Here is a 19,471-nt window from a genome sequence, read left to right as displayed (position 1 = left end):
AAGTTGATGTCTTAACTGAACCCGGTCTGATTATCTGGATGACAAAACCTCCCCTGAACGATTAATAATTTTCTATCTGTGTGAGCTAAACTAGCTCACGTTCACGTTTCATCAGCTTGCGGCTGCCGAGCACACCTTTGGTAACATCTCCTGTTTCATCAGCCGTGTTACTTCACAGCTGTGAAAAATGTTTCTGTTTCCATCGAAAACAGAGCGCAGCTTTTTCTTTTACTTTGGTGACCTCAGACACGACACCACATTACTCAGCTGTGAGCTACAGTGTTCACCGTTTCTCTGCCTCCGGTGTTGGGAATATCCCATTAAACTCCACTGTAGGACATGTTTTAAAAATCATTCTGAACAGGACTACAGCTTTTTTACTCCCATATTGAAACAGTGAGAACAGTTACCCACCACGTTACTGACTAAACATTATATGCCTATAACTCTATATGAGGAACTAGACCGTTGTCCTTTATCTAGCATGTGTCTCAGAGGATTGGAAACACATACAACAGCTGATAAACCAAATGTCTATATTACCAAGTCCGTATCTGTCCACGTGTTTGATAGAGATCTTGCTTTTTGTCCGATTTTCCCATTTTACAGCGCCCTAAAAGGAACGTGCTTTTTCCATCAGAGCTGAGAGGAGGGCAGAAAGAGCTGATAATTGGATGTGTGCTATTACCATACCGCTGCTTCTTGTGTTTACCTCCTACTCTCTCCCTCTGTCTCATGTCTCTGCCGCTAACCCCTCCTCCTCTCCTCTGTCACGGAGTGGGAGCCAGGGAGTGACGCATCATCATTCGTTATTCCACTGAACACTCTGTCGATTCCCCTCTGAGCCGCAGTTTCATATCTCATCAAGAAAAATGCCAGCTCTAACAGTGGCTGGCTCCAGATTAAAAAAATCAGGTGCACCATGCCACAGGCAGGCCTATTTGCAGCAAAATGCTTTAAAGGGAGAAGAGTTAGCGATGCATCTATTGGAAGCCACAAATTTCCCTTTAAAATTAGACCGTAAATCCCATTATTGCTACCTTTCTGAAAGGTTTCTGTTTTGTCTACACTGTAGTTTTCATATTATCCACAACCTAATTATAAATGTAGGGTGTGTTGTTAAAATGGCTGCGACGTTTTATTAAAGCTAAGAGTTATACCTTCATGGATGATGCACCTGCAGAACGTGAACATCTGATGTGTGACGTGGAAAACTAGTTTACAACCTCCGTTTACACACAAGTGCTAATAAATAAGTGTCTTACTTCAGCACGTGAATAGCCAATTAGACTGGCAAACTACACATTTCCTAAATAAATATTGTATAATTTATGGAATAAGCACATTTCATTAATTTACTGCATCATTTCTTCTTCTGCAGCAACTTCTGGAAACTGTTTACTCCTTGCAGTGGGAATGTGTGAGGCTCCTATTGGAATAAAGCAAAGACAAAAGCAATGCAACTAGATATCACTGTTCAGTGAAAACTGGGTCATGAGGAGAAATGCTGATTAAATAAAAGCAGGAAACGATATGATTTGCAGAGTGAAACAACACAAACACTGTTAACACTTATGCCGGGCACAGCTGCGGGTTTGAAATTCTGTCTGACAACATAAGATAAAAACTTTTGATGAAGGCAATAAAGCTGCCACATTAATCCAAAGTAATTCTGTTTTATTTTTAATATAAATCATGTCAGAAACGGTGACGTCAAGTAATAAACTGTAACACAAAAGTGATTGCATCAAAATACATTTCAAAACCAAATCAGGCAACAGCAGCCAATGTGCAGCCACGTCTGGATCGCACATGTAATCGGCTACATGTGTCCGAATGAGAGTCGTGTGCCTTTGAGATGATTCGGAGCTTTAATGCCCTCCCTCCTGGAGGCGTCTACACGGTGACCATAGTGCTCTGGTACAATCACTCAAAGGAGCGTGGCACGCTCATTTTACATGTTGCCTATTCCATCCCCATCAGCTATTTTTAGAACTGGTTGAATAACAATGTCACTGACTCACTGCTAGAAGTTTGTTATTTACTCTCCACTTTCCTCCTACCTGCTGCCAACGTTGCTGCAAACGTAACACAAACTAAATGCTCACAGCAAAGCTCTTGTTGACGTTCATTATCAATACACTATTCATCTCTTCTACACAAATCAACAACGCGAACATGATAAAAACACTGCATGTAATTTTGACCCCATTTACTCTCAAACTGACACAGACTGACACTCATTGCTGGCTTATTGCAACTGACTGCAAACAGTTGCAGACCTGGTTCATTCTTCAAAGCAGGGAGCAACAACATCACAAGCTGATTGCACACCACAGTTGTAAAATCTTCATATATATAAACTACAGGACATGTATGCACACAGTTCAGGTTTTCATAGTAGAATATGTAGCTGAAGTGAGTGGTTACAAGTGGCTACAGGTTACAGTAGCCAACCAACAAATGCATAAAGTGCACCCACATTTCACTTCATAGAATGAAAATGTTTGTTTTGTTGTTGCTTTCGTTTCATTTGCACTTTTCATGTTTCCAAGCCAACGGTGTCATTTATTGGTCATTTCTATAAAGCCAGGAAAATCATTCAAATGGAGAATTATTTGCATTAGTGTTGAATGTGATGAGTAATGCGTGTGGGCATCTGTTAATAAGAAATATTTCACATAAAAGATTCTTTCCACATTAAAATGCAGTAACCTCTTCAGGCTTTATGTTCCAAGGATATGTTGCCAGTTCAACGTTTGTTCCTGGCTGTCCTGACCAAAAGTGAAGACAGTAAATGTGCTAGTTGAAGGCAGGGCTTAGAAAAGGGCAACATCCTTGGTCTGATTCACGACAGTCAAAGCAAAAATCTGAATAAAATCCATTCACAAGCAAAGGACAACTCCGTTTAGACTCAGCTTTAAAGTGTAGCAGCAGAATTACCACTGAGTATCCTCGCGTACAGCATGGGAGCGATTTTAGAAGAAACAAGTGAAGAACAGCATCGTGCAGATGCTGACAAAGGGTAGTAATTTCAACATGATAAATGAAAACTTGTGACAGAAATCTAGATGCTATTACACAGCCTCCCCAACCAGGAAATTCAACCCAGCAAAAAAGACAAGACTCCTGTTTCCACAGGGAAAAACTGAAGTAAACTAAAAGTTGGAAGAGCATTTCCTCAGTGCTGAAAGCTCCAGGGTTCAAAGGTGACATTCAGCTCGCATTACTTCCACCAGTGTTCCCTCCAGTCAGCAGTTACAGAGTCCAGTATTCTGGGTAAGTCTTTGTAATAGGGTTTTTGTTCCATATGGACTCCGTGTGTAAAGGCCTGGCATGTTCCTGCATCTCTGAAAGTGTTGGAGTGATTGTTTTGGCTGTGGTCACCTCTCTGATCAAGGTTCCACCTCTGGTGGCTCCTGGTACTCCAACACCTCTTCTATTTTACAGAGGTGACTGTGTCTCTGGGACCAGTCAAAGCAGTAGGAACAGTCTCTGTCTATTTGTCCAAAACCAGTGCTAATCAGAGAGGAGACACAGAACCATCTGATTGGTCGAGTTAGCTAATACAAACAGCAAAAGCCTTCATGTAACCTCGAGGTTATCTGCTACTCCAGCAGTGTCTGTAAGTCAATGCACGCTTCAGCTGAGCACATATTCTGTGATCATTATCATGCGCCTTTCTGAGAAGGATTAAAAATGCTGCTTAGGTTTACTCTCCAAGATAAATTTTTATGAATATGTACGTAATATTGTACCTACATGAAATGAAGGGTTCATGGCTACAATGAACATCCCTGAACACATATTGAATCGGTGTAATAATCAGCAGCAGATTTAACGTGTGGTCTAGAGTGAGAGTGTTATCATAAAGTAGGTCAGCTCTCACTGTTATTTGGTTCTTTTAGGGAGATATTTGGCAGCTATTTTTGACTGACTCAACGCTGCAAATGGCTTCCAGAGTGGCTGAAAATATATCTTAAACAGCCCATGAACCCTGAAAGCTTCCCACTTTTGATCAAAGTGCTGCAGAAGATGTGTGTGCCTGTCAGTGCAGAGAGCGGCTGACATTAGGTCCTGTCTGCATTACTGCAAATGGAACACATTAGCTGCAAATAAAAAGGCTGACACACTGGCAGTTAAATACAACTAGATAAAAGACTCACATTGTGTGACTTACTGTTGACTGCAGTTCTACTGCAGTACTGAAGATGCATCTTTCATCTCTGGGATCATATTTTCTACATATGACTTTCATCCAGTGTGTGGAATCAGCTCAGCGTTAGTGGACTGTGCTGAGCACACACGTCCTGTGCCAACGTCTCCTCAGTAGCACCATTCATTTTTAGCATTTTTCAACTCAATTGAATTTAACTGTATTTACACGGCACCGAATCACAACAGCAGTGTCCTCACACAAAGGTGTTGCAGGAAGGAGGCTTGAAAATATCAGTTCTCCCTGTTTCAGCATTTGATGTGATCCTTTGTAAATTCTTTTTGCAAAGCAGCCCAACAGTGCTTTCTGTTGATAACCACTGTTTATTCATTTATTTATTTAGTTTGTCTCTCAGTTTGAATTTGAGAACTTGCAGTACAGGAAATCCTCTGATGTGACGGCGTTTCAGTGGATTGTTCTCGCTCGTTACCGTGTTCTACATCCTGAAATAACTCTTTATGAGACACAAAGATATTTGTGCCAGAAACATCTTTAAAGATCATTAAAGAGAAGAATAGCGAGTTAGTGAGTATCAGTGCCTGTCTGTGTGTTTTGAGTGTATTAGCAGCACTGCGGACACACACACACACACACACACACACACACACACACACACACACACACACACACTATATAAACGCACTGGATCAAACATTTCGAGGCAAAGCAGACAAGAATGTTTTTCTAACTGTAAAGATTTTGTTCCACCTGCTGATAATAAATATCGTTCACCTGCACACAAAAATCATCTCATTAATAGAAAATCATGTTGCTATTATCTATTACATGAAAATCTAAGACAACTAAAAATTATAATAAGAGGACAAAAAAAACTATTTTTTGAAACATTGTTTTAATATTAATTATTTTAAATAATATTTCACTATCTAATTATAAATGTAAAGAACTTTTGGTTCCTATTTTTGAAGAGTTTTGTGAAAAAACAAAAACAAATGTTACAAAATAGATTTTTGTTACTTTGATCTCGAATGCTGCGAATGACGAACAGACGGTGCACTCCTCACCTTCTCCGGAGGAGCTGGGGGATTGAACCGGCCGGCACACACCAGGAAGGAGTCCGGCTGAGGTTTGCCATTCTTCACATCTGGATCGTCACCCAGGACAATGTGATCAAAGACAGCGAAGAACTCTTTGTGTTGACTCGTCTTCAATTTGAACGTCACGCCGGCTGAGCTGGTTGCCACTGCAGTGGGGATTTTGTGCTTCTGCAGATGACGCACAAGTTTCTCCACACCTGGTGGTACATGCGTTGCAGAATTAGTCTTAATGTAGGAATAATATACTGGTTCACCAATTTACAGGATAACATTAAAACATTAATTAACAAAGTGTTTTGTTAATTAAGAAATATTCCCAACATGTATTCCCCTGCAGAGCATAACAGTCATTTTTTCTTTTTAAGTTTGAAATTTGGACTTCAGGTTGTGCAGGGGAAGAAATGTGTCTGTTTGATGGTTACTGAGTGGTGATTTAATGCGTTTCACATGGATAATTTTTACCTGTGACCTATAAAAAGTGCTGCCTTCAAGAGCACATGAATTTATTTATACTGTTTTCCAGTTACTGAGAGATGTTTCCTGCCCCCTGATGTCATATACAGGGATGCAACAGGGACAGACGCTGATGTGGAAATATTCAGAGACCTTGTTGGACGAAGCAGTGTGGTGCTGACTGTCACAGTGAGCTTCAAAGGCAGGTGTAACCAGGCCCTCTGCATCCCAACATTAACAGTTATTCTGATTGTTTTTCTATTCCTTCAGAATTTTCCGATTGCTCCTCGTCTCCTGCTCTGGGATGTCGCACTCGAGCTTCAGCTCAAGTGCATCAACTATAATCATAGACGAGGTTCCTAACAAGACACAACGAACTGAGGGTGCACGTGACGCAACATCAGCTAAACAGCTTGTAAGAAAGATGGTTTTTCATGAAGTTCCCAACATTTCACTCAGAAAAGCTTTTAACACCATGTTTTTGTTGCTAGTTGAATCTGTGCTAGGAGGTGGCGGTGAAGGAGTACTACAGGAGTACAACTGGAGTACTACAGGAGTACTACAGGAGTACTACAGGAGTACAACTGGAGTACTACAGGAGTACTACAGGAGTACAACTGGAGTACTACAGGAGTACCAAACAACACATGGCACAAGAAGACAAATAGTTACCATCCTGGTGGCTCACCTGGTTGATAATCGTGTGTGTATGTTTCAGGGTTTTGTTTTCATATTTGTGCCGCTGCACAGCCTTTGCCTACATTTGCCTACATCTCAGACCCAGCTGAAACAACACTGGGAGTGAGAATGACAACAGGTGAAAGCAGAAATCCAGTACTTATGATCAAGTACCTGTAAGGGATACTTTTATACAGACTTTTATATATGTATTTTATATAAAATACATATATATGTATATATGTATTTCAGAAAGACTGAGGTTCATGTGCAGAAATCCAGACATCTGTGTGCTCTTAAAGGCGTGTAGATCAGAGCCTGACTTTTCTGATGCACGTTATTTTAAAACTCCGCTTTAGTTTTCAGTCAAAACACACACATTACAAATTCAGCTACACTATGATGACTGAGAAACAATCCCCTTGGCTCCAGACGTCTTTATTTTATTGTACGAAACTTGCCCCAAAATTTCATTTGGTTTTGAATAACATTCATCTGGTATCACTTTTCCACACGCGAGATCTGCACAGAGCCGAGGGCTAAGGTATATGGCACACTCTCACAGCTCACTGGAGATCATCTAGGAATGGACCTAATTCCTGGTTTTAATGAGTCGTGCAGTAAACATCATTTCTGTCGTTTGACTGAGAGCAGTGATTCTCAAACAGTAGGATGAGCCTAAGAGGATCATGCATTTCTCCAAGAAACAATTCAAGTCTTTATATTGTTTAAAAAGAAATATTAAAAGTATGTCCGTGTTTGTAATAACGACTGATCTGATATAATGCATGATCAAACTGCTTTTTGAATATCTCACACAACACAGAACAGGACTTAGTTTGGAGAGAGCTGGTAATGGTTTGTGTCATGTGGGGAACATCCCACTGTGTCTGGTGACATTATTCCTGCAGCAGACGAAAACTGGAATTTGTTGGTGTTGTTACTTCAAATAATGAACGTCGTTTTCTCCCCGTCTCCGACTGCAGGTATGTCAGTAGATTTATAGCATTTGATTGCTGAGCACCAAAACTATTGAAACACTTGTAACCACATAGAAACTTGATACCTAAGCATCCTTGAATGATCCATTACCCGTGTGCTGTTGGCCCTGATTCCACATTAGTCCTTATTTTCAAGAGAGACCTGGCACATGTGGACTGTGTGAGGTTTGAAGTCTTTTAAAAACAGAAACAGATCACGTGCTGAAAAGCATCAGACGGCCAAAGCTTATCACTGGGAAACCTTCACCATCAAACGAAATGAATGCCAGATCAAACGAGCTGTTCTCAGCTAGTCGAGTTAAAGTTGATAGTTTTGATTATAACGCTGCCTCGCTGCAGTCTTGACTCTTTTCTGCCAAATACTTTTGGGAAAAAATCTTTTTTCTTGTGACAAACTGCTCAGAGAAAAGGTTGATGACCATGGTCATGCACTCAGTACAAAGTGAGGAAGGTCGTATGATTCAAAATATTTGAGTTTAAATTTCACAAACCATTTGATATTCAAACAGTGTTCAGGTGAAACTTTGTATTTTATACCTTCGTTTACGGTGTTTTCATTCAGCTGTATTAATGACTGCAGGCAAAAATACACTTTTATTTGGAAATTTATTTGTTTATTGGAATTCTTATTCATTTTAACAGTTTTCAGTGTTGACACTTGGGGGAGTGAAACTAGCAAGAAAGTAGCTGTGAGCGCAGTTATTTGTCTTCTTTTAGTGTTATTTTAACACATTTTTGTGAGTTAAATAACAAACTGGCATTGTGTTAAATATTTAACTATTCTGAACATGTCCGTTTACATCTGGCTCTATAAACCCTGAAAAAGTGTTGAAACCAACTCTGTGAGAGTTAATTCAACACTGAAACAAAAATGCATTAAAGCTCTTGTGTAACATGGGCAGTGTGATAGGCTCCGGTCTAAGAACACACGGGAGAAGTCATCCACTGGTCAGAGTCTGTTTGGCTGTGATTCAAGCCTCTCGTGCCCAGTAATGGATATCATGTTTAATCCACACAAAGCAGAAAACATGTGATCAAAGTTCTTCTTGTGTCACTGTGGGGTCACATATACAGTTGGCAGAAGATCAAACCTCTAGACCTAAACTGGAGTCCACTCAAACTAAACTACTTACTGACATGTATAAAAAGCTCCAAGATTAGCAGAGTCCCTGCTGTTCATCCACTCATGAACATCTGTCATGTGTTGACCTGCAGCTGGACTAAGCTCTGCCCACTAAAGCGATGTTTCCCTGTTTAACAATGACCGTCAGCAGCACCAGCCTGTAAGAGCAGACAAGGAGCGTCTGTGAAAGGTTTCACTAAGCCTGTGTTTAGTAGCATTAGCAGCACAAATGAAATCCTGTCTGCAATAATGTAATTATGACACGGCTTTCTGGATGAAATCCAGGGAGTTGTTGGTGTATGTGATTATGAACTGCCAGTGTAATGTAACACAAATGGACACGTGATGGATGCGCGTCTGTGTCTGACTTCTAATGTTCATGCAGGTGTTTACAGGTGTCCAGCAGCTATCACACTGGATGAGAGGAGCCTTCGGTCACAACACTTCCACACACTGGTATGATTCACACACAGAACGAGCAGCACTCCTACGTGAAGATCCACAGCCTACACAATACCCAATGAAAGGCAGTTTAAATTACGTGTGTTTTTACTGTTTGCTATTGTCCCGTTTGGACGCTCAGTTTCCTCCTACAGGAGACAATAAAGTAGCCTTAGCTTAGCACAAACAGCTGCATCTTACTGCTGTTTGTCTGCTCAGAGAAAGCTGGAAAACACAGTAACTGATGTCAAATGTCAGGGTAAGTCAGATTTACCTGGCATGAGTTGAGCAGAGGGAAAGATCTTTTCTTGTATTTGTCTGCTTTCAGCAAGCAGTTCCTCAGCTGTCATGGGGAGCTGCAGCCTATCACGGATCATCTGGGCAGCATCCAGAGCCTTCTTCCCCATCACTGACGTCTTCACGTCCCATGTGTACTGCTTTCCAAACCGGTCACATATTTCCTGGAAGGACACGGTGTAAAGTCGCTCGGTGTCTACAATGAGGAAATAAACAGCTTTTACTTAAATGTCACTGAACATTGTGTTCACCACAAACCTACAGGTACACAAACAAACGAGCACATCTGACCTGATGACATTATCAGTGTTTAACATTCATTAAAACCCATTTAAAACAGGCCAAACGCCGGTATCATCTTAGGCAGAATCATTTGCCAGGTATAAGTAACTTAGTTACAGAGTCTGCGTTTAGTGGTAACACAAGTTTACTTACACTCGTGTAAAGACTGGTTTGTTTTATGGTAAACAAGTTGATAGCACAGACTGGTGGTTTAGATTTGTGCCGAATTCAACATCACATATATAAAAACTTTACACGACACATCAGTAATGTTTTTCCACGGGCTGCGGTGGACCGGGTCTTCACCAGACTCGAACACGACTCGAGTGAATGAATGGATTTCAGCACTTAAAACACAACATCACCAGAAGAAGATAAAAATGCGTTTCAGGACCTAATAACAATCCATCCATGTCAAAAATGACACGGTCCACAGGTTTGTAGCTGCCGTGGGACATGTTTCACTTGTGACTGTAGTTCCGCGTGGCCGGAGCAGGACAACCAAAACTCAGCCAGATGTTCGCGTCACGAAACAAATAGCGGCCAAACGCGCGTTTCCACCAACGTCCCCTCACAGACAGCTGCCACACGGTTCCTTATTGTAAACATCTGGTTATAAATAACAAGCCTTTCTGCATTGCTCTCTAAATAAAATATTCGGTCTTCTCATGAATACTTTTTCGATGACCCAGAGCAATGGATTGTGGGAAATGAAGTCCACACGAACCTTTTACAGCAGGGATGTAAAATTGATGCCAAAATTGGGACACTATGTTAAAAGTGAGGGACTTTTAACTAATATTGACTATATATGAGATTTACAGCTTTTCCCACTGATATAAACCTGCCACGACTCATTCAAAAGTAATAGATAACAGACAGAAATCTTTCTGTTTTTCACTTTTCATCAGTTTGTTATTTTCAGTTTGAGCTCAAACAGCATGGTAACAGACTCCTGTTGGGATTGCACTTCCTTTTATTCTTCTCCCAGACTGAAAGGCGAGTTTCACTCATCCAGCCCGCTTAGAGTGAATGAAAGTACGTGCTCAACCCGATATCCTGACACAGTGTGTAATAGACACGCTGGTCCACAGTGTCCGTTCACGCTTTGCCTCTTGAAAACATGAAATGTAGAAGTTGCAGTTTGTTGCAGTAATCTGACCCTGGAGTGTACTAATATGTTTTTGCTCAATACCGACTTCGTGGCTTTAAATATATTATTTCCTCCTGCTGGTAGCGCAACTTCTGCACGCCTGTCCATTTCACACTTCACGGTGGACCGGTGTCACATTTTGCTGTGATACTGGGTTGATGTGGTCCAGTGGCGGAGCGTGGGGGTGGCTTACTGGGCTTAAGCCCGGGTTGTTTTGTCAGAAGCCCGGGGTCTTTTGGAGTGTAATTTTTTCATAGTTAGATGCCTGGCTGACAACTGTATAAAACAAAAAGTACACACAATAGTCGAAGCACATAGTGCACACTGTGGGAATTTACGACTGTGCGTGAATCCCCCCTGATATTGGTATGATCCGAGCTCAGGCACTAAGCGACTGAGCGAGGGGGCGGGGCAGCTGCTGCCTGTGAGTGCGCTGTTGGAGGTTGGAGAGACGGAGCTAGCCATACTAAGGAGAGCTTAAGTTTGACCAGGTACCAAAGAAAATCATTCGCACCGTACAAATAATGTAAATATGACGGTGCATCACGAAAGATATCAAACTGATCACTTGACCAATATTACGTTATTGCTCTTCAAGTGAATCAACAAATGGCGAAATGAAAAGCCGAACAACAACAATGCTGTTTCTTTGGAGAGTCTCAGCTTACATGTGTGTATTCACAGCTGAAACCAGATATTTACACTTTATGGAAAACACAAGAACATTTTTTTACTGTACAACGTCATTTAGAGTAAACTTGTTTTGTTTTGGATAAATATTGAAATATCTTTTGAATTAGTTAAATGTCAGAATAAAGAGAGACAGAGCTTCTATTTATCATCACTTTCATCAAATGTAGGAGTACATATACACTAAGTTTATTGTTAAATAATAAGAAACTCCAGACGATTCCATTCTGAGCTGAAGAAGCTTCTGATTGGTTCGTAGAGTCCATGTGAGTAAACTGGTGGCACAGCTGTGGATGCATATAAGGCAAAACACAGAGGCTGTTTCTGTGACATGGGAACATCAAGAGATGTCAACAAAACACCTGGAACAGAACTGTGGAGCTCCATAAGTGTGGCTCAAGTTTGAATACAATTTGGTGCCATTTGCAATTAAGAAATACAGACAGTTTCTCTCTTTACTCTTAAAGTTAACAAATATGTTTTTTTATATTTATCAATCTAAAAAAAATAAACTTTTAGTCTGATTTGATGTTACAATTAAAAAAGTGTTTTTATCTGAAGAGTAAATATGTGGTTTCAACTGTATATTTGATGATTGTCAGCACAAAGAGAGAGAGAGAGGAGCAGAGAGGGAGATGGAGAATGAGGACAGAACAGATGAACAAGAGCAGGTGAGACACACATGTTAGTCAAATGGTTGTTTACCAAAAGTATCACCGTATCACAGGTCCTCATGTATCTCGTGTTTCTTTTTAGGTTTGTTACTTTTCAAATTCTATATTTATTAAGTTCTGCAGCTTGTTTGCACAACAAGGCTAAATAATTATATAAACTTTTCTCAATCTAAATATTGTACTTTGGTAGAATTAAAAAATAAGTGTAGTGCAGGTCTATGATGATTTTTAGTGCTGCTATCATCTAGTTCTGATTCTGGTTCTGTCTTGGTTAAGTCCTCAGTAGTCCTGATTTTGAACTGTTGTAGTCCTGTTTTAATTCTGGATCAGTTCTGGGTCTGGTTGAATTGGGGTTTAGTCCTCGTGTCTTGATACAGCCCTGACCTTGTTCTGCCTCGCTGCTTAATTAAAAAACTAGTTTAAGGTGTCCTGCATATGTGATATTTATTTTTCCCTAACTCAAAACAGAGCCAATTAATTTTTCAGTCATTTCTAAACACCCCCCCCCCCCCCAAAAAAAAAAATAAAATAAAATAAAAAATCCCACATGCATACTACCCTTTAGGGCTAAGCCCCGGGTGTTTCAAATGTCTGGCTCCGCCTCTGATGTGGTCCACCAGGTAAAAAGAGTTTGACTTCACTGTGTTCCTGTTCCCTCAGAAGTCACGTGTCTGAACTCAGAACTGACATCACTTCTGAGTGAAGCGTGCTCCAATCATAAGGACTGAAAGGAAAACGGGATTTATTTTGCTTCCTTGCGAGGTAGAGTCATTCATGCATCACTAGCAATACCGAGCAATTCAGCACAGTACTTGTTTTTTGTGCTTAAAACCTCGGCTGCAGACCAATCATAGAAAGAGCCTGATCCATGCAGTTTATTTAGTGTGTCAGGAAGACACCACAGAGGCACAACAGATTAAACGTTGTACAGTTACTGTTTACTTCCTGCCTTCTTGGATTGCTAACTTGGAGTTTTTGAGGCTGCCCCAATTTTCCGAGTTGGAAATCAGACAATCCCGTTTAAAATGCCGACTTTCAGCTTAATCTGGAACGCTTTCCTCACTGATCTGACTGAATGCAACAGATTTCCCCACTGATTGTGAGGCTCATGCTCAGTTTTTTTTGTGTAATGTATAAAAAATAACAACTATGACTAAGAAAACAACAGAAATAATAAGATTTTATTACTGCCTGTGTTGGAGGCTCCTTCTGGATCAGAGGTTTGACATTGGCTGTATCCCATTTCAATTCAATTCAATTTTATTTATATAGCGCCAAATCACAACATAAGTCGCCTCAAGGCGCTTCATAGATACAGAGAAAAACCCAACAATCATATGACCCCCTATGAGCAGCACTTTGGCGACAGTGGGAAGGAAAAACTCCCTTTTAACAGGAAGAAACCTCCGGCAGAACCAGGCTCAGGGAGGGGCGGGGCCATCTGCTGTGATTGGTTGGGGTGAGAGAAGGAAGACAGGATAAAGACATGCTGTGGAAGAGAGACAGAGGTTAATAACAGATATGATTCAATGCAGAGAGGTCTGTTAACACATAGTGAGTGAGAAAGGTGACTGGAAAGGAAAAACTCAATGCATCATGGGAATCCCCCGGCAGCCTACGTCTATTGCAGCATAACTAAGGGAGGATTCAGGGTCACCTGGTCCAGCCCTAACTATATGCTTTAGCAAAAAGGAAAGTTTGAAGCCTAATCTTGAAAGTAGAGATAGTGTCTGTCTCCTGAATCCAAACTGGAAGCTGGTTCCACAGAAGAGGGGCCTGAAAACTGAAGGCTCTGCCTCCCATTCTACTTTTAAATACTCTAGGAACAACAAGTAGGCCTGCAGAGCGAGAGCGAAGTGCTCTAATAGGGTGATATGGTACTACAAGGTCATTAAGATAAGATGGGGCCTGATTATTTAAGACCTTGTATGTGAGGAGCAGGATTTTGAATTCTGGATTTAACAGGAAGCCAAAACAGGAGAAATCTGCTCTCTCTTTCTAGTCCCTGTCAGGGTGTCTCACCTGCTCTTGTTCAGGCTCTGCAGCCTTAAAGGCCGCATTTTAAGGCCGATTACATCACAGCGAAGCGACGAAGGCTGTCCCAATTCGAAGGCTGCTCGAAATGCGGCCCTCAAATGCGTCCTTCATTTCCCTGAATTTTAAGGCTGTGGCGGTGTAGACTTCGTGGCCCAACATATCCCAGAATGCATAGCCTGGCGGTGGGTGTGGATAAATTTGCCGGAAAAAAAAACGGCGGATGAGGGGCCCCCGAAGAGTAAACTTTAAGTAAGTACTGAATATTATGTCACTTATTTATGTGCAAATGTTTAATAACAAAGAACATTAAACATGACTGTTGGCCACATGTCGGCAAAGTTATGTGACATTAGTGACGTTTGTACTAACTTGGTTTTAAAGCCTTTACTTTCAAATATACGCCGTTCAATAGCTGAGCTTAATCTTACAGAGAATGATCAAAGCTCATGTAGAAACAAACAAATGAACAAAAGATTTTCTCCTTCATTTCTGTCACACAAAGCTGTATGACACGTTTCCAGCTGTTAGTATCATGGTTGCTAGGCAACCTGGGCAGCGCAACGGAGGCTAGACCGTCCCATTTCACAAGCCTCGCACTTCCGGCCTTAGCGGTCTTTGAGTACGCGGCCCTTGTGGGCCATTAAGGCTGCAGACCCTGAATTGGGATACAGCCAGACTCTCCTACCTGAGTTACCTCACTGAGCCACCTCGTCCCCAGACTCAGCTACATCTACAAAGGGCGTGTCAGTGGGACTCAGGAAATGCTCAGTACTGCTCAGTATTCCTTCCAGCCTCCACCTACATCCCCAGTCGAGATCATATGGAGTCATATGCACAATGTAAGTACAAGCTGTCATTGTCCATATCAGTATGTAAACAATGTGGGAAGAAAACTGCTTCCCCTTTCCAAGTTCCTTGCCTGGTTTTCCAGAACCTTTAAGGTCCTTGCTTTATGGTAACAAAGAACTCCTCTTAAGCTCCAGGTTTCTGCTTCAGCTCCTGTCACATCTGCGCTCCGCTTTACGCGACAGTACATCTCGGCTAGTTCTTCAATCATTCACCTGTGGCCCAAAGTTGCCATTGGGCCAAGTGTGCTTTGGAGCCCCTGATGCTCAAGCACAGTGTTTGTTATGAACTCTGTCTAGTACAGAAATCCAGCTGAACAGCACTCAGGTGCAGACTGAGAAGGCCATTACCTGTTTCCCCAGGTTTCACTGTCACTGCTAGCATAACTGTTTAAGTTCCCCCACATGGAGTGGGACCTCCCACCAAGTCCTTAAGCCACTGTAGGCAGCAAGGCTTCTTTAGACATGACACCTCAGAAGATATTCAATTCAATTCAACGTTAGAGGTTCACAACAGTAGTTGAACATCAATAGCTGAAAATACTCGCCCAATGGTCACGTGACCAACAGCTTCTTTCACAGAGTCGTGCTCTCTGTCATAGGTAAAGGTGTAAAAGTCACTAAAGGTCCATTGCAGGGATTAACTTAAATACCCTGACTTACACCTGATATGATGCTCTTTAACATGATGAATAACAACTGTTTCTATTAAGTAAGAATTCAGCCTTACATGTCAGCGTTTCACAAAGAAGGACTGCTGCAAATTACTGACAAAAGGCTGTTCGCTGCAGTGTTACCAGCACTGCCACATCGTTCGCAATAATTGGAAGCTCTGCATTAACAGAGTTTGTCTTGTTAGTGTGAAAGAGACGGCAGGGAAATGAGATAACTCTGTAACCTGGGTGATCTAATGAGCCTTTGGATTTCCGGTCTAATTGGGGGATGGTGAGAGTGAAATGAGAATCGGGGTCTTGTTGCGTGTGCTTTGTGCCAAACTGCACAGTTAGGGGAATCGGTCAAAACGACCCAGAGCTAGGAATGTCGTGTAGGAGCGCGACCCGTGTGTTCATCTGGAGGAGCGCTAAAGAAAAGTACAATTTCATGATAAAACTTTTTTTTTTTAAATGTAAATATAACGACACCAGCAAAACAAAGAAGTTGAGTATTTTTATTTTCTTGCAGCGAGAGCGTGAGCAGAGGAAACAGCACAGAAAAACAGGATAAGCCTGATGATGCTTCCAATCCCACAAATCAATCCAACAACACGAAGATGACAGTCTGAGAGAAGTAGCGGAAGATTGCTATGAAGCTAGCCTGGAGCGACACTTTGCTGTCTGACTGAAACACCGTGTCTGTAGATATAAATAGTGGAGTGGTAAAATCACAGCCAGAAACACAGTTACTTAGTTTTCTCATCTCTCTCTGGAGTGAGACTGCTGCAGAGACTCTGCTACAATTAGACTGAGAGATGCTTGTATCCACTGTTTTATGATTAAAGAGAAAACCGTCGTTCTGGCTTTAATTATAACTTCCACATAAACACTCAGGACTGCCCAGCTGTTATATGATGGGTGATACACTGTTTACTTAATTCAATTAAAATGGGTCGCGATTGACCTCTACGACCATAAAGCATCATTTCTGTTGTTCTCACACTAAATATCCTGTGCATGTGCATGATGCAATAACAGGGCAGCCCCGTCCTCTAAAAACTGTTTCATATTCAACTACATATACAAATACAAGTACATTATCATGCTGTAATTCTCTCATTATAGTTTGGAAGTATCTTCCATCCAAGGAAATACCTCTTAGATTTTTTTTAACAGAATTCCACATTTGAAGAGACATAAAGTGATTCAATACTCTACTTTAAACTTTTGTGTTTTTCTCTCTTTATGTTGTTTTTTTTTTTAAATTTGAGTTTAAATTTCAAAGGTTGTACCTTTTGAGACGTGTTGGTTGCACTTCCACTTGGTGGTTAGTTAGTGTTTCCATGCAAACTATGGGTGACAGCAGCAATCACAAGGAGGTTCTCTTTTCATCCAGTGGCAGCCAACAACTGCCCAGAGATGCCAAACCAGTCTTTTGTTTTGTGTGTGTCACGGTTCTGGGTCAGTTTCGACCCAGTATTTTGAGTTTTGATTGATTACTTTATTTTTGAATGTTTGTTGTGGTTTTGGGCGCTATGAGTATTATTATTAGAATTCTATGTTTCTGTTTATTCATGTTTAAGGATTTGTTCTCGGTTGTATCTCACGTTTAGTTTAGTTCAGGTTCCATGTGTCATTCTGTCTGTCTCAGTGTCAGGTCTGCGTCTTGGTGTAGTGTTCTCGTTTCCTGTTTTATTGTGAAGGTCTGCGTCTCATGTGAGTGTGTTCAGTTTTGCTTCTGTCTCGTCTTGTTGATTAATCCCAGCTGTGTGTAATTCCCCTGTGTTTCTCTGTGTGTATTTAAGTCGTGTCCTCTGTCATTGTAGTTGCTGGTCCGTCTGTGTTTCCACCATGTTTCATCTGTGTGTTTCCCTGCAGTCAACCATCATCTGTTTCCGCCCGCTCTCATTCATGTCCAGGTTCGTGTTCTGTAGTTAGTTTGTTCCCAGTTTAGTTTAGTCTTTGCTCCGTTCGCCGTTTGGCCATTTCCTTTTTGTGTTTAATAAACCACCCTCACACCTGTACAAGTGCCTGCGTTTGGATCCTCCTTTATTTTCCACACGGCTCATCTCACTCGCCGTGACAGTGTGACTGAGGCCTAAGAGCATTTAGGTTCTGTGACAAAAGAAACTGTAATCAGTTCCAGTTACTGAGGAAAGATACTTACTGTCATAAAATTACAAAGTCCAGAAAGGAACAAAAACAAATCTAACGTACAGTAAAGCCATTCCACAGTTCAAATAGTTCCCACCGTCTTTTCTAGATGCCCCAAAACACCACAGTGGACCCCAGCACTGGCAGTGTGACCCTGGATTCACTGTGTGCGACCATGTAGAAATGGGACATTTAACCAGTGATGGGAATAACGGCGTTTCAAGTAACGGGGTAATAGGCGTTACTTTTTTCAGTAACGAGTAATCTAACTAATTACTATTCCTATCGTTACAACGCCGTTACAGTTACTAACAAGGAAATGGTCCGCAACTATTTTTCAACAAACAGACGGTTGAAGCTGTGTTCAGTTTACCGAATCTTATATCAGCTGCAGGAAGTAGCTGTAAGTAATCTGGACGCTGCAGCTTTAAGCAGCTGTGCTCCCGTGGACGGTGATCACGATCACTGTCTAGCACAACAGCTGGAGCTCAGGGGCAAAACAATCGCACGAGTGCTGCTGTTTGACTGAGGAAGAATAAAGTAGTCGTGGTAAGACAATCACATGACCACTTAAAGACAAAGCAACAAGGTGACATATACCAGTTTATAAACTGTGTTGATGGGCCAGTAAAACCAGAGTCATGATAAACAAGATATACGGCTGTTTTTCCTCAATAGCTTCGTCACGTTTACTGTCTAAGGACAGCAGCGAGACCTCTCTGCTTATGACCAAACAACAAACAAAAACCAGCCCTTTAATGTTGGCAGCCATTCCCCAACTCACTGTGAATGGGACTCATGGACGTTCATCAGCGGCTGTTGATCAATGGTCATGACAGTTTGCATAATTATGATGAAGGTGACCTCCCAGCCCATTGTTGCTTCAGTGGGCTGGTTTCAGTCATTATACAAATGTCCTGTTTATAAGATTGAAACCTGCAGACGGCTGAGACTGAAGACGTCACCTGATGATGACGAAACGTTGAACAGAATCTACTTTTGGAGATTTACTTACCTGGATGATTGAGAATGGATCAAGACGTTTGGAGTGTGTAGTTAATGTGCTGTCTTGTGTAGTTAGTGTGTAGTGTTGTGGATAGTGTTGTGTTGTGTGTCAGAACAATGAGGCGACTGCTGTCTCCAGGTAGAAACAGGAGCGACACACCTGCTGCTGTCAGACCTGCAGGTATCAGGCTGTGATGTTTCCTTTATATTGGACAGAAATATTTGCAGTGGCACAAATAATTTGTAGCATCTTATTGAAGAACAGCTGATGGTTCTGTAAACAGTTTGAAGTGGTTATTAAAAAAGGGTAAAAGGTAAATGGCTGCAAATAACTTTGTTGTTTATAAAACTTGTGCATAAGATTTTAAAAGTGACAATTTATATTTTCATTTAAAGTTATGAAATATGATTCATTAAACATGTTTGTGGTTGTTACAGTAAAAAATACCACTTTTTCTACTCTGATTTTATGTTTTTTGTCTGATTTTAGATCAGTTGTGTTAGTACAGTTTGTCAAAATGAAAACACGACTGTAAATTCAGACATGTGAGGCTGTGCTGAAAAGAATGAGACCAAACAAGACAAAGGAAATCGCGTTTAGAGGTGAAATGTGGAGGAAACATCAGAAGTAGTCAAAAATGGACAATTATAACCTGGACCCCAGAGGGTTCAACGTTTTTTTAAAGTAACATAATAGTTACTTTTCAAGTA

At 41.2% G+C, this 19,471-nt stretch overlaps 1 protein-coding gene across 1 annotated transcript in view; it reads right to left on the bottom strand.

Annotated features, from left to right (window-relative positions):
* pudp (pseudouridine 5'-phosphatase) overlaps positions 1 to 10,211 on the bottom strand; it is a 31,058-nt gene extending 20,847 nt beyond the window's left edge. Inside the window, exons 1-3 of the mRNA XM_085449421.1 lie at positions 9,944 to 10,211; positions 9,245 to 9,463; positions 5,242 to 5,471 (exon numbers count right to left, since the gene is read on the bottom strand). Of these exons, the coding sequence (XP_085305547.1) occupies positions 5,242 to 5,471; positions 9,245 to 9,463; positions 9,944 to 10,007 (513 nt within the window). The 5' untranslated portion in view covers positions 10,008 to 10,211. The remainder of the gene's footprint in view (positions 1 to 5,241; positions 5,472 to 9,244; positions 9,464 to 9,943) is intronic.
* Positions 10,212 to 19,471: the final 9,260 nt, after the last annotated feature.

The sequence above is a fragment of the Copadichromis virginalis genome, linkage group LG23 (genome assembly GCF_057382275.1).
Source record: "Copadichromis virginalis isolate Kocher_CV1m ecotype Utaka linkage group LG23, C_Virginalis_male_GT1.1, whole genome shotgun sequence".
Lineage (NCBI taxonomy): Eukaryota > Metazoa > Chordata > Actinopteri > Cichliformes > Cichlidae > Copadichromis > Copadichromis virginalis.
The sequence above is the reverse complement of the archived record's forward strand: the minus strand, read 5'-3'. Positions and strand labels throughout refer to the sequence as shown.